This window comes from Leptonychotes weddellii, chromosome 3 (assembly GCF_054177405.1).
Source record: "Leptonychotes weddellii isolate Sample4059 chromosome 3, ASM5417740v2, whole genome shotgun sequence".
NCBI lineage: Eukaryota > Metazoa > Chordata > Mammalia > Carnivora > Phocidae > Leptonychotes > Leptonychotes weddellii.
The window spans coordinates 121,820,449-121,834,860 of NC_138371.1; the positions used below are offsets into that span (position 1 = coordinate 121,820,449).

The 14,412-nt window shown below is 38.4% G+C and overlaps 1 protein-coding gene across 5 annotated transcripts in view; it reads right to left on the bottom strand.

The window, feature by feature from the left end:
- SETDB2 (SET domain bifurcated histone lysine methyltransferase 2) overlaps positions 1-14,412 on the bottom strand; it is a 54,999-nt gene that overhangs the window by 5,467 nt on the left and 35,120 nt on the right. For 4 of the 5 annotated variants that reach the window (XM_081815435.1, XM_081815436.1, XM_081815433.1 and 1 more), the window contains 6 exons: positions 9,559-9,675; positions 8,424-8,593; positions 6,121-6,337; positions 5,521-5,620; positions 3,996-4,089; positions 616-956 (listed from right to left, as the gene is read on the bottom strand). In XM_081815435.1, the coding sequence (XP_081671561.1) occupies positions 616-956; positions 3,996-4,089; positions 5,521-5,620; positions 6,121-6,337; positions 8,424-8,593; positions 9,559-9,675 (1,039 nt within the window). Of the gene's footprint in view, positions 1-615; positions 1,143-3,995; positions 4,090-5,520; positions 5,621-6,120; positions 6,338-8,423; positions 8,594-9,558; positions 9,676-14,412 lie in introns of those variants that run through there. The other variant, XM_081815437.1, reaches the window with a different exon arrangement.

Sequence of the window (14,412 nt, forward strand, 5' to 3'; positions counted from 1 at the left end):
AAGAAAGAAAGAAAGAAAGAAAGAAAAAGAAAGAAAGAAAAAGTGAAAGTCATACAACATAACTGACAGGAAATAAAGCCACGACAGTCCTTTGCTGGGGATCCTTCTTTAATGGCTCTCCAGACATGTTTAATGGCTCTTGACATGTTTGGCAATAGTGTAGAAGTAGTCAAAGTGGAATAAAGAATAGCAGCTGGGGGACAGAAGAAGAAAGGAAAGGATTCTATTTCTTGTTAACCAAGTATCCTCCCAACTAGGAGAAAAAGAAACAAACCAAATAAACAGATCACCTAGCAAGGAAAAAGTTCTTTGTTTTTAAAGATTTTCTGACTTCAGGTGGGGGTGGGGTGATGGATATTAAGGAGGGCACTTGTGATGTGCACTAGGTTTTGTATGTTAAGTGATGAATCCTAAATTCTACATCTGAGACTAATATTGCACTGTATGTTAACTGGAATTTAAATAAAAATTTGAAAAAGAGAAAAAATTTTCTGACTTCAGAATCTTTTTCTCTTCTGATAGCAGGTGAATTACATGACTGCACATAAATTTCAAACCATTCAAAGCAGCACAGAAAAATAGTTTAGAAATGTGAATCTCAGCCCATATACTCACATTAAGGAAGCGGCCCACATTCCCTTCTTTTGTGGCATCCAATAAAAACACGTTCCCTTTATTAAACTTCTTTAGAGAATCAGGTGAAATATTCTTGGTTTCACTTGGGAACTCTTTTTCACAAAAGACTTGATGGTTTTGATATGCTGGAGATCTTTCCTCTTGGGGCTTTTGCATTTGAGCCTTGAACTCCTTTGTAATACTCTGTTTATCCAATGTGGCTGCTTGGTTACATCTGCCCCCTGATGGAGTTTCTTCTCTACATTTAGTTATATCTATCACATCTGATTCAATCTGCAGATTGTCTTCAGAGTCTTTAACTTGGTAGGAGCTTGAATCCTCTAATAAATATTTTGGAAGGAAGTGTCAGCAAATATACTTGGCTGATCAATAGTCCTGTGATTAACATACTAATTAAATGCTAGTTGCTTTAATTATTGCTAATCCTTACAATGTATGAAGGTAGATAGTACCCCAATTTTACAAATGAAAACTGAGCCTCTGAGAGGGTAAGAGATTCACCTGACCTGTAACATAATGAGAAGTGGGGTAAGAAACCCAGAAGAGTCTCAAATGTTTGAGAAAAATCTGGCTCCAGGTCTGCCTTCTTTCTACTCCCTTTTTACGAATGTACCTATTGCCTCCTGTCACTACTATATTTAATCTCTACTCCTCATAAACTTACCTCTCTTCAACTCTGGAATCTGCATTTAAGTACATTCTTTTTTTTTTTTTTTAAAGATTTTATTTATTTATTTGACAGAGAGAGACACAGCGAAAGAGGGAACACAAGGCAGAGGGAGTGGGAGAGGGAGAAGCAGGCTTCCCGCGGAGCAGGAAGCCCGATGCGGGGCTCGATCCCAGGACCCATTTAAGTATATTCTAAACACTTGTAACAGAGTAGGTATTTAGGGAGTAGGCCTTTAGGACACCAATGAACGGCCTGAGAAGATCCTCTTGGCGTCACCCTCAACAAGTCCCAAGAGTAATAACTGTATTGCTATGGGTTTTGCACACATTAGTGTTTGAAGGTTTTGCTAGATGACCATTCAATATTTATACTTTTACAAACAATAATACTTTAGAATAAGATGAACTGCCTTAATCATTTTTCTTATCCAATAATGGAAATAATTTTTTAGGATATTCAGAAGTGTAAATGCTTGTCAAATGGAATAAGTAAAATCATTTATTTTTATTTTATTTTATTTATTTTTTTTAAAGATTTTATTTATTTATTTGAGAGAGAGAATGAAGAGAGCACAAGAGGGGGGAGGGTCAGAGGGAGAAGCGGACTCCCCTCTGAGCAGGGAACCCGATGCGGGACTCGATTCTGGGACTCCAGGATCATGACCTGAGCCGAAGGCAGTCGCTTAACCAACTGAGCCACCCAGGCGCCCCAAATCATTTATTTTTAAAAAGTCACTTGTGCCACCTACCTTAGTGGCACAAAGAAATTGTATTTCTCTTAATGTTCTTGATCTAATCATTACTGTTACTGCCTGCTGTTCCTACATGTTCTCATATTTTAATTATGGGTTACTTGTGAACCATAATAGTACATAACTGATTTTTGTAGCGTCTGACACACACACACACACACACACACTGTAGCAGTTAATGAAAATAACAAAAGAACCAAAAGCAAGAGTACTCATTATGGCTCATATGCATTAAATGGTGAAGGAAATCAGAGTATGTCATGCCAAAATATGCTTCCTTGACATAAGAATTATTTTAAGCTAAGAGTGATTAAGTAGCCTATGCAGGAAAAGTTCTTTGCTTTCCCCCATCTGTTTAAAAGCAGTACATAAATTTACAAAGGTGTCCTCCCTCCTCCTACCAGGAAGGACAAAAGTTACAACCAGCAACAGGTTTAGACCTTGATCAGCCCGGAAATCAAACCAGAGGAATCTACATAAAAACTTTACTAACTAGCCTTTATCCACTATTGGTTTCCCATATTTTACCTTCCCACAATATGCTGCCCCTGGAGACTCAAGGTCCTTTTCCTTTGTCTTGTCACTCCTCTAAAAATTTATTGTTCTTTGGCAAAGATGCTAGATAAGTCAGAGCTCTAAGCTACTTCTTTTTTTTAAGATTTTACTTTTGAGTAATCTCCAAACCCAACTGGCCTCGAACTCACAACCCCAAAGATCAAGAGTCACATGCCCCAATGACTGAGCCAGCCAGGCACCCCTCTAAGCTACTCCTTTATATTATTCATCTCTGAGTACTCCCATGTGTTACATACGTGATATACATGGTAATGGTGATACATGGTAATAAATTTCTGCTTGTTTTTCTCTTGTCGATCTGTCAGTCTAATTTACAAGGCCCCAGCTGTATAACCTAAGATGGGTAGAAGAAGAGATTTTTCCTTCCCTTTGATGATGAAATAATTATAATACATAAATGCCCTTTCTGATAGACCTTTTCTGTCAAGCAGCTGCCTTGCTCCCCAGCCTCAATCTCCATCCTTTAAGACCAGGTGAGGAGTTGGGGATACAGATGCAAAGAAACTCTAAAGGAGAAGAGGCAATGGCTCAGTTATTCAAAAACGGTCATCTCTCAGCAGTATCTCCCCAGTGAGGGATATTATGAAATGCAAAAGTACCAAAATCCAGGTTTGTCAAGTTGTAACATGAACTACTGTAGACTGGTAACACTGAAAGACAAGCACTCAGAATAGCAATATTTTTGCTTTTTGCTGAGCATCCCTACAGCACTGTTGGCTGGAGTACTGCAGAATGATGTATCTTAATTTTAAAGGAGCCCCTAACAAAGAGTTAGGAAATGGCTGCTTTGGACAATGCTTCCAAAGCCACACGTAACACTGTGGACCATGTGGACTCAGAGTTGTCTACCCTACTCCTTCCTGCAATGCCTCAGGGTCACTGTTGGCGTATAGACCAAGGGTTAGCAAACTACTTCTGCAAGGGGCCAAATAGTATTTTAGGCTTTGTGGGCCATATAGTCTCTGTTGTGACTATTCAGCTCTGCTGACATAATGTGAAAGTCATCAGAGATAATATGTAAATTAATGAGTGTGGCTATGCTCCAATAAAATTTTGTTTATGGACACCAAAATATAATTTCATATAATTTTTAAGTGTCACAATATATTATTCATCTTCTCATTTTTTTAAGTTATTTAAAAATGTAAAAATTATCTTAGCTCATGGGCCATACATAAACAGATGGTGGGCCAGATTTGGTTCATAAATTGTAGTTTGTCAACCTCTGATCTACATAAGTAATAACTTTTATAATGAATGCAGCTTGTTTGTTCTAAGTCTGAGAAAATAAGCCACAGGTATTGAACGAGACAGACAAAAAGGCAGAAGAGGGAGGCTATCACAGAGTGAAACAAAGCCTACTTTTCATTTCCTCGGCTTTGGAGTTCAGATGCACTTGGGCTGGTTTAAATCCATCATTATCTTCTGAGGTGACAGACTCTGAGGAAGCAAATCCCTTGAAAGAGAACAGGTAAGATGTCTTTATTTTCTAAGTCAGGAAAAATAATTTAATGTAGCAGTTAGACCTCTTTCGTCAAGTGTCAATCTGGCTGTAGCTACCACATTAGTTTTGGAAGCCTCAAAGCTGATACCATAAGGAATCTCTGGAGCGATGGAGCCCTTTTGGCTGTGTTCTACTTCTAGGCACTTTAGTAAGCCACATATTAAAGACTTTATTTATCAAGACTGTCAAGACATTCTTTAGGCATTAAAATTTAAAATAAAATTCAAAGACATCTGTATCCCTCAATTTTGATACCATATTATGAATTTGGCTTCAACTATAAGATGTGCAAAGATAAAAGCACACTTTAGCTAGTTTTTACTTCAAAGAGAAGGTTAAAGGAGTTGCCTGTCTTTATGAGTTGTATACAGGGCAATCACTTTATGTTAATAACTTTTAAAAAGGTGATAAGCTTAACACCACATTTGGCACTCAACTAACTGTTCAACTAGTGTTGACCATTATTATTATTATTATCATTATTATTATTCAAGTTACTTAAATGGTCAACATTTATTGAGCACTTGGGTGTCAAGCATTGTGCTACACAAAGTTTCTGAAGCTTATCTCATTTAATCCTCTTAACTCTGAGATAGATACTATATTATCCTCATTTTACAGATAAAGGAATGCAGACGTGGAGATGTCACCCAGGTGGAAAGCCCAGAGCTGGAGGTCAAACCCAGTTCTATGTGGTCTGATGGCCTAACCTTTTCATAATTATATGATCCTGAGGAGATACTTACTGTATGTGCATTACTAGGCAGAGGGCAAATATTTGCACATCACCTAGGGCAGAGTTTTTATTTCTCATCTACAAGCCCTACTGTGAACTATCTTTATGTCTTCCTCTGTTCTTTTTCCTGCATCTTTCTTTGCTTCCAAGTTATAGTCTCTGACTAGTTATTTTTCTCAGTACAGACTGAAAAGTATACCTTCTGAGGCTATCATGTAAAATGGTGTTTTCTGGATGATTCTTTCATTAGGCTGTGTCTATTCTTTCTCTTACATCTCTCAACCTTATCTCCTTAACCTGAATTACTCCATCTTTTTTCTTACTATGTATCACTATCAACTCTGGAACACTTTAGCTTTTCTATAAATTCTCAGAACTGGATAGCTCTCAGTTTCAGTGGAACACATTGTCAGATCATGACCAACACTCTCCTTATGTATCTAAGTTGGGAACATGTCAATGACCATGGAGGACACTAAGTAAATAAAACATGGTCCTAACACTTCAAGAGTATGCCCATTCCAAAATAATGAAAGAAACCCTACATTATTAAGTTACACAAACAATTGGAGCTAAGTAAAAGACAGAAAGTTAAGATCACAGTTAATGTTCTCAGAAGGGCCCCATCTACATTTTGCAGTTTTTACCATCCTTTTCCCATTGCGTTGAATAATGGCTGTCTTCACTTTAGGACTTCTAATGACTGAATGATACTGAATTCTTGAAATATTGTTACATTTCATTTCTCTGAAAAGGAAAAAAAAAGTTATTGTATATATCACTAAAAATTCTCTTTATTGGACCTTGAAATAAAGATATCACTGTTATGTAAGTATCCATTAGAAATTAATCTAATACACCTACGCTTATCCCCCACTAAAGAAGGAAATATATTTTAAAGTCAATCATTTTTGAAGTATGTTTAGAAAATAATCTGTGAAAAGGTTTGTAAATAAGATGCTAGAAAATAAAAAGGACAGCAAAAGTTATGACATCCATAAAGACTCTGATTAAAGGCATAAGTCTTTTAAAGGTAAAACTCCAGAAATGGAACACAGGAAATTAAGTATGTTGGCTAGCTTTTAAAATATAAGCATTCTAGATTTCTCAGAGTTAAACTTACAACCGTGAAGCAAGCCGATACATAGGAGATACATAGGAGTTCGGGGGAGGGTGAGTAAGAAACAAAGAGAACCATTCTTAATAATACAGATCAATCTTGATTGGGTTCCTAATATCTTACTTACATAACAGGCTCTTTTAAATTATTATTGAACGTAGGGGGACACTCCTCAGTCTCAGCACTTCTATGTGTTTCCAGTTCTAATGGGATAACTTCAACCTCACAATCTGCAACTTCTATTTTCCTCTTTTTCGAAAACATATTTTTCATAATATTCTCTTCTTTTCCATTTTCATCAATAGCATCAGGTTTCTCAGTGTTAGATCTGCTTAGTAATCTTCCTAAAAGAAAAAAAGTAAGAGTTTAATAAGACAAAATATAATTGCTAAGCAACAGAAGAACATCTCTATTCTGCTCCATTACTAAAGAACTCTATGAAATGTACCATATTTCTATAATGAAAATAAACACAATAACTCATCCTAGGAAACTCTTGTAAGAAACTATAAACAAAACACCAGTAAGAGATTTCATATCTTCCAGTATATGAGAAAAAACACTGACCACCTAAAAAAAGCATTTGTCTGTTCTGGTATAAAATGAAAGAGAACAGATTTAGCTACAATAATAAAAATAAAATCAGAATGGATTCTAGAAAATTAGAGAGGTGAACTCCACTCTTTTTATTTTTTAAAGATTTTATTTATTGGGGCGCTTGGATGGCTCAGTTGGTTAAGTGTCTGCCTTCAGCTTAGGTCACGATCCCAGGGTCCTGGGATTGGGCCCTGTGTTGGGCTCTCTACTCGGTGGGGAGCCTGCTTCTCCCTCCCCCCTCTGCCTGACGCTCCCCCTGCTTGTACTGTCAAATTAAAAAAAAAAAAATTATTTATTTGAGAGAGAGAGAAAGTGAGCACAAGCAGGGGGAGGGAGAGAGGGAGAAGAAGACACCCCGCTGAGAAGGGAGTCTAATGTGCGGCTCAATCCCAGTACCCTGGGATCATGACCTGAGCAAAAGGCCGATGCTTAACAGACTGAGCCACCTAGGCACCCCGTGGTGAACTCCACTCTTAAGACTGCAGCTTTTGTGTCTAGTTAAAATGCTTTATCAGTTAAAACTTATATATTTTTTAGGGGTGCCTGGGTGGCTCAGTCAGTTAAGCATCTGCCTTTGGCTCAAGTCCTGATCCCAGGGTCCTGGGATCAAGCCCCATGTTGGGCTCCCTGCTCAGTGGGGAGTCTGCTTCTCTCTCTCCCTCTGCTGCTTCCCCTCCCCCCACCCCCACTCCTGCTCTCTCTCAAATAAAATCTTTAAAAAAAAAAACACATTTTTTTATAAAGTGACCTATTTAAATCTGAGGTAATATGTGCCTATTGTTCTCAATATATTAAGTTCTAGTGTAATATTAAATCTTAAAGTTTATGCACTTTCTTTTAAGGGACCCAAAACTATAGTAACCAAGTCAAAACTAGCAGCTGAATCAGAGAGATACCTTAGGTACATTTTCTAGTAATGCAGACAAAGCCAATGAGACTTCCTGGACACCATGTGGCTCCTTATATAAGGCAGGTGACTTTCATCAAAGAGTGATTTTGAGAAATAGGAGAGATGAATGTGTAGGCAAATTGTGTAGTATGTGACAGGGATCCAAGTGCGGCTGTTATGAATTATATGAATTCTTGCTCTCACTGAAGTGAACCTGGAATTTCAGATAAGGATAGTTGCTCTGGTTCTGCTGCCTTGCTGCCAAGACTTGGTCCAGCACAATTCCTTTAGACTGGCTCCAGCGCCATGCTTCCTCAACCTTTCTCATTTCATGATGCACACAGGAAGTGAGGATTTTTACCTGATACTCCGGGGTAAATGGCTGAGACTACTAAGACTGATGTGTCTGGCCTACAGGTTGTGACCAGAAAAAATCAGTAATGGCACAACTATAAAATGGTGGTTGGGAAGTTTTGCTTAGAGCATGAGCAACTCTCTCGAGTCCCTGAAATGGAGGGAGCTGCTTAAAGATCACTGCCTGAATCATCCTGTACAGGTATTTATTACAGACTTAACTTGTTAAATTCTAAGAGTTCAAATTATTGAACAAGATAGTCTTTGATTGATAATCTTTACCCTAGCAAGTCAGTCATTTAGTTTTCTTATTCAAAAAGTCTTCTTAACTTATCCTAAAGCATCTGTAGCCATGGAGACAAGAAAAAAATATGCCTCACACAATAACCCAAGTTCTACCATTGAGACTTTCTTTTCTGGAATATCCGGTGTCTCCTCATCCCTTCAGTGCTCAACTTCCCAGTCACTTGCCCCCCTCTGATGCTCCTCCTCTATATTGTTGCTCCTGTCCTTACCATAAATCTAGTAAGATGGAGATTCAGGAATGCAGATCTTACTATAGTAATCTGAATAATGAACCTTTGCTTTACCTGAATAAATGCAAACAAATGTCCCTCTGTCAATGTCATCTAGGCAGCGTACTCCCCATCCCTTCTTCTCAGTTTTGAAGACCTGTAGCCTCACTTGAGGTCCATGCTGGACAACTCGGTTTTGACACATTCGTCGATTACACTTGCACAACAGGCTGCATTCATAAATGCTGTCAATAAAATATGCAAGAAAAAAAACCAATCAGATATCCTAAACTAAAAGCAAAAGCAGTTTATGCTGCTACCTCACTAATAATTACCACAGGAGGCCGACTAAGTGTGAAGGCTCCTAGACTCCCTGGATTCTCATCATAGCTCCAGCCATTTACTAACTGTGTGATGTTGGATGAGTTATCAATTTTCCATTTTTTAATGTGGGGATATATAATTGTACCTATCTTGTAGGGTTGTTTCATGATTAAATGAGTCAGTATTTACAAGGTGCTTAAGGCTATGCCTGGCACATAATATATGTTAGCTTTTAAAAAGTGTCTAGTGGGCGCCTGGGTGGCTCAGTCGGTTAAGCAACTGCCTTCGGCTCAGGTCATGATCCTGGAGTCCCAGGATCGAGTCCCGCATCGGGGTCCCTGCTCGGCGGGGAGTCTGCTTCTCCCTCTCCCACTCCCCGTTTGTGTTCCCTCTCTCGCTGTGTCTTTCTCTGTCAAATAAATAAATAAAATCTTAAAAAAAAAAAATAATAAAATAAAATAAAAAGTGTCTAGTAATGTCTAGGAAAGGAATGTCTAGGAAGAAAGCTTTTCTATGTATCTTTTAATAACAATTTTGAAAGTTTGAAAATTCCCAATTCTTAGATGAGCTTTGCAAATTATATTTCCTAATAGGGAAATTATATTTCCTAGCTGCCCAAAGTCTAACCCTAATGGGTAAGAGGCAGACTCAAAGCAGATAGGTGTTTAAGTACACTCTGCACGCTACGTGTGTGCTGACTTACATTTCTTTTTTTTCTGACTTCCATTTCCAAGAACAATATATAAGTTTGGTTTTTTATTCCTTAACACAGATTCTGGTATAAAAATTAATATTTAATGATATCTATAAGACTACAGACCACAACAATAAAGTACCCACCTTCAAAAATACAAACACCCTGCAACAAATCCTCAAGGTATCTTACCCAGTAGGTATTTGTCTCTGTAGTCTTTTATATTTATATCCAGTGGTTATTTTATTACTTGACAAGGGGCAAGTCTTGGCATTCCTCGCTGTCAGCTGAAGACATGCACATTTTGTTCTAAAAGGAAAACAATGGATGGAGAAGTTAGAATAAAAAAGTACCAACTTAAGAGAGTCTTGATAAAAATGTAAATGATATAGTAAAGGATGCAATTGTATTTAGAACAGTCACTTAGCTGATGGACAGTTGGACTTCTTCCCTAACAGAATAGGTCTCTTTAAAAGACAAAATCTACCAAAAATTTGTCAACAATTATAAACTGCCCTATACCTCTATTTACTCATGAAATACTTAAATATATGAGTTTTAATTTTTTTAAATGAATTCCTTTCATTTCCTATTCAGCAGAAGCTAATTTGTGAAAATTCTCCTAGGTCCTCTCTCCTATAATGGATAAACTTATGTATGTCACACTTGAAAGGGCATAGGTACTTTTGCATACATCTTAAAGTATCTCTCCCTCCAATAACATGAAAACAGACTGGGGAGATTGATGCTGGCCATCTGGCTACTACAATCTGTTTTTCATAATGTTGCTAAACAGAAGACACGCAACCATAGATTTTTCTCGTTCAAGATGGCAATGTAGGAAGACCCCAAACTCACCTCCTCCATGGACACACTATATCTACCTAATTATAGAGCAATGCCTCCTGAAGAAAAACTGAGGGCTGACTGAACAGCTTCTGCACAGAAAAAGAGAGACCACAGAGAGAGAGAGACAGAGACACAGTAACAAAGGGAACCCCCACCACCTCTGACACTTCGAACTGCAATGAGGAGGGACTGGTGAGCAGATTTGTCTGCCCTGGGGCACAGAAAAAAAAAAAAGCTGTGGCTTAAAATGACAACTAGAATATAAAGGAACTAGCCCTAGACCCCTGCCATTTGGCAGGGGAGCTGCTGGAACTCTCTCTGGGTTAGAAGAGCTGGCAAACGCTACGGTTTACGTTTCCTCTCTACCTTGCTAGCACAGATGAGAGTAGGGCCTGGATGTCCTAGCCAGCCTGCGACCTCAGCAAGCCTTGGACACCCTGGGGCACAGAAAAAAGCCTCAGTTTAAAAGAGCTACTAGGATATAAAGGACTCAACCCTAGAACTATGCAAAATGTCAGGGGAGCTGCTGAAACTCTCTCCAAGTCAGGGGAGCTGGTGAACACCATGGTTGATAATCCCCCTCCCTCTTGATACTGCAGACAGGGAAAGGGTCCAGGTACCCTAGTGGGTCTACCGCTGCAGTGAACTCTGGGGCCCTAACCCACACCAGCCCTAGCCATCCCATCAAAGCAGCCCCAGTGCAGCACACATTGCACACCTCTGGTCAGCACTCACTATAGCTCCAGCCATCTCGTCCAGGTGACACAGGTGCAAAGCATCCTAGAACAGTCCAGGCCCATACCACTTTGGCTCCAGATGGTGACTGCACACCCCTGGTGCATAGCATTCTAGAATGTCCTGACCCATGCCCTGCCTCAGCCCTGGCCACGCTACTAGAGCCCCGCTGAATAAAGAACCATGGGGACCCCTGGCCTCATACCCACTTAACCTTCTGCTGTACTCCCAGGGTGCCCTCTCTGTAAAGAGCCCTGGGACCACCCCAGCCCATACCCACTTCAGCTTTAGCTGTCTGGCCAATGTGCCATCTGCACTGAGAGCCCTTGGATTGCCCATCCTGCACCAACTTCAGCTCCAGGCATCCCACTAAGACAGCCCCAGCACAGAGTCCCCTGGGGCCTCCAGTCCACAATAGCCAGCCACAGCTCCAGTCAGCCAGCCAAAGTCACCAAGCCCACAGTCTCCATAGACACAACCATGCACAAGATCATTCCTTCTAGTTTAGGAGAAGCAGCCATTCTGTCTAATTCACAGAAACAAAGACAGAAAGTCAAGCAAAATGAGGAGACAGGAATATGCTCCAAACAAAGAACTACACAAAACCTCAGAAAATAAACTAAATGAAATGGAGATAAGCAATATGCCTGATAGTTCAAAGTAATGATCATGAAGATGTTCACCAGACTGCAGAGAAGACTGGATGAACTCAGTGAAAACTTCAACAAAGTGATAGAAAAATATGAAAAATAATCAGAGTTGAAGAATATAACGGAAATGAAAAATACTCTAGAGGGAATCAACAGATTAGAGGATGCAGAAGAACATATAAGCAATCTGGAGGATAGGGTAATGCAAACTACCCTAGCTGAATAATGAGAAGATAACAGAATTTTTAAAAAGGAGGATAGGTTAAGGGATCTCTTGGACAGTATCAAGTGAACAAACATTTGGATTACAGCGGTCCTGGAAGTAGAAGATAGAGAGAAAGGGTAGAAAACTTATTTGAAGAAGTAACAGCTGAATACTTCCCTAACCTAGAGAAGGAAACAGACATCCAGTTTCAGAAAGCACAGAAAGTTCCAAACAAGATGAACCCATAGAGATACACACCATGACATATAATAATTAAAATGTCAAAAATTAAAGACAAAGAGAGAATTTTAAAAGCAACAAGAGAGAAGCAATCAGTAACATACAAGGGAAACCTAATAAAGCCATCAGCTGGTTTTCAGCAAAAACTTTGCAGGCCAGAAGGGAGTGGCATGAAATAGTCAAAGTGCTGAAAGAATAAAATCTACAACCAAGAATACTCTATCTAGCAAGATTATTATTCAGAACTGAAGGAGAGATAAAGACTTTCCCAGACAAAGAAGTTAAAGGGTTCATCACTATCGAACTGGCCTTACAAGAAATGTTAAAATGACTTAAGTTGAAAAGAAAGGACACAACTAGAAGAAAATTATGAAAGGGGACTCACAAAAATTAAAAGATATAAAATATGACAAGAGATATAAAATGAGGGAGGGGGAAGTAAAAATGAAGCTCATTTAGAATGTGTTCAAACTTCAGTGACCATCAGCTTAATGGTCACTTAACTGCTAATACTTAGGATGTTATATATAAAGATTTTATTTATTTGAGAGAGTGAGAGAGTGAGCACATGAGTGTATGTGTCGGGGGAGGGGCAGAGGGACTGGAGGAGCAGACTCCCTGCTGAGCAGGGAGACTGACACAGGCTCGTTCCCAGGACCCCAAGATCATGACCTGAGCTGAAGGCAGATGCTTAACCAACTGAGCCACCCAGGTGCCCCTAAGGATGTTATATATAAATTTCGTGGTAACCACAAACCAAAAACCTGTAATAGAGACACAAAAGAGAAAGAAAGAAAGCCAAGCCTAACACTAAAGAAAGTAATCAAACTTAAGTAAAGAGAACAAGAGAAGAAAGGAATGGAGAAGAACTACAAAAACATCCAGAAAACAATTAACAAAATGGCAATAAGTACATACCTATTAATAATTATGTTAAATGTAAATGGACTAAATGCTTCAATCAAAAGACATAGGGTGACGGGTGGCTCAGTCAGTTAAGCATCTGACTCTTGATTTTGGCTCAGGTCATGATCTCAGGGTTGTGAGACTGAGCCCCAAGTCAGGCTCTGTGCTGGGCTTGGAGCCTGCTTAAGATTCTCTCCCTCTCCCTCTACCCCTCCCTTCCCTCTCTAAAAAAACAAAAACAAAACAAAACAAAAAAAACAAGACTCATCTATATGCTGCCTATAAGAGACTTACTACAGACCTAAAGACATACAGACTGAAAGTGAAGAGATGGAAAAAGATATTCCATGCAAATGGAAGTGAAAAAAAAGCCTGCAGCAGCAATACTTATATCAGACAAAATAGACTTCAAAACAAAGGCTGTATTAAGAGACAAAGAAATGCACTATATAACGATAAAGGGATGAATCCGACAACAGGATATAGCACTGTAAATATCTAAGCACCCAATACTAGAGCACCTAAATGTATAAAGCAGATTTTAACAGACACAAGGGAGAAACAGTAATACACTAATAGTAGGGATTTTAACATCCTATTTACATGAATGGATAGATTATCCAGGCAGAAAATCAATAACGAAAGTTTCTTTGAACTATACATTAGACTGGATGGACTTGACATAAATAAATATATATAAACATTCCAGCCAAAACAGAATACACATTCTTTTGAAGTGCACATGGAACATTCTATATGATAGATCATATATCTCAATAAACAAGTCTCAATAAACTTAAGAAGACTGAAATCATATCAAGCATCTTTTCTAACCAAAATGGAATGAAATTAGAAATCACTTACAAGAAAAAAAGTGGAAAAACCCTAAGCATGTGGAGACTACACAACATGTTATAAACAACCAATGGGTCAATGAAGAAATCAAAGAGAAAATTAAAAAATACCTCTAAACAAATGAAACCTAATGGTCTAAAATCTTTGGGATACAGCAAAAGCAGATCTAAGAAGGAAATGTATAGTGACCTCAAAAAACAAGAAAAATCTTAAACAATCTAAACTTATTCCTAAAGGAAGTAAAAAGAGAAAACAAGACCCAAAATTAGTAGAGGAAAGGAAATAATAACGATCAGAGCAGAAATAAATGTAACAGAGACAAGAAAAAAAATAGAAAAGATCAATGAAACCAAGAGCCGGATCTTTGGAAAGGAAAAAAAAAAAAGAAAGAAAGAAAAACAAAACTGATAAACCTTTAGTCAGATTCATCAAGAAAAAAAGAGAGAGGATCCAAATAAATAAAATCAGAAATGAAAGGGGTTAAGTAACAACTGACACCACAGAAATACAAAGGATATGAAAAATTACATGCCAAGAAATTAGACAATGTAGAAGAAATGGATAAATTCAAAGAAACATAATTTTCCAAAAGTATATCAAGAAGAA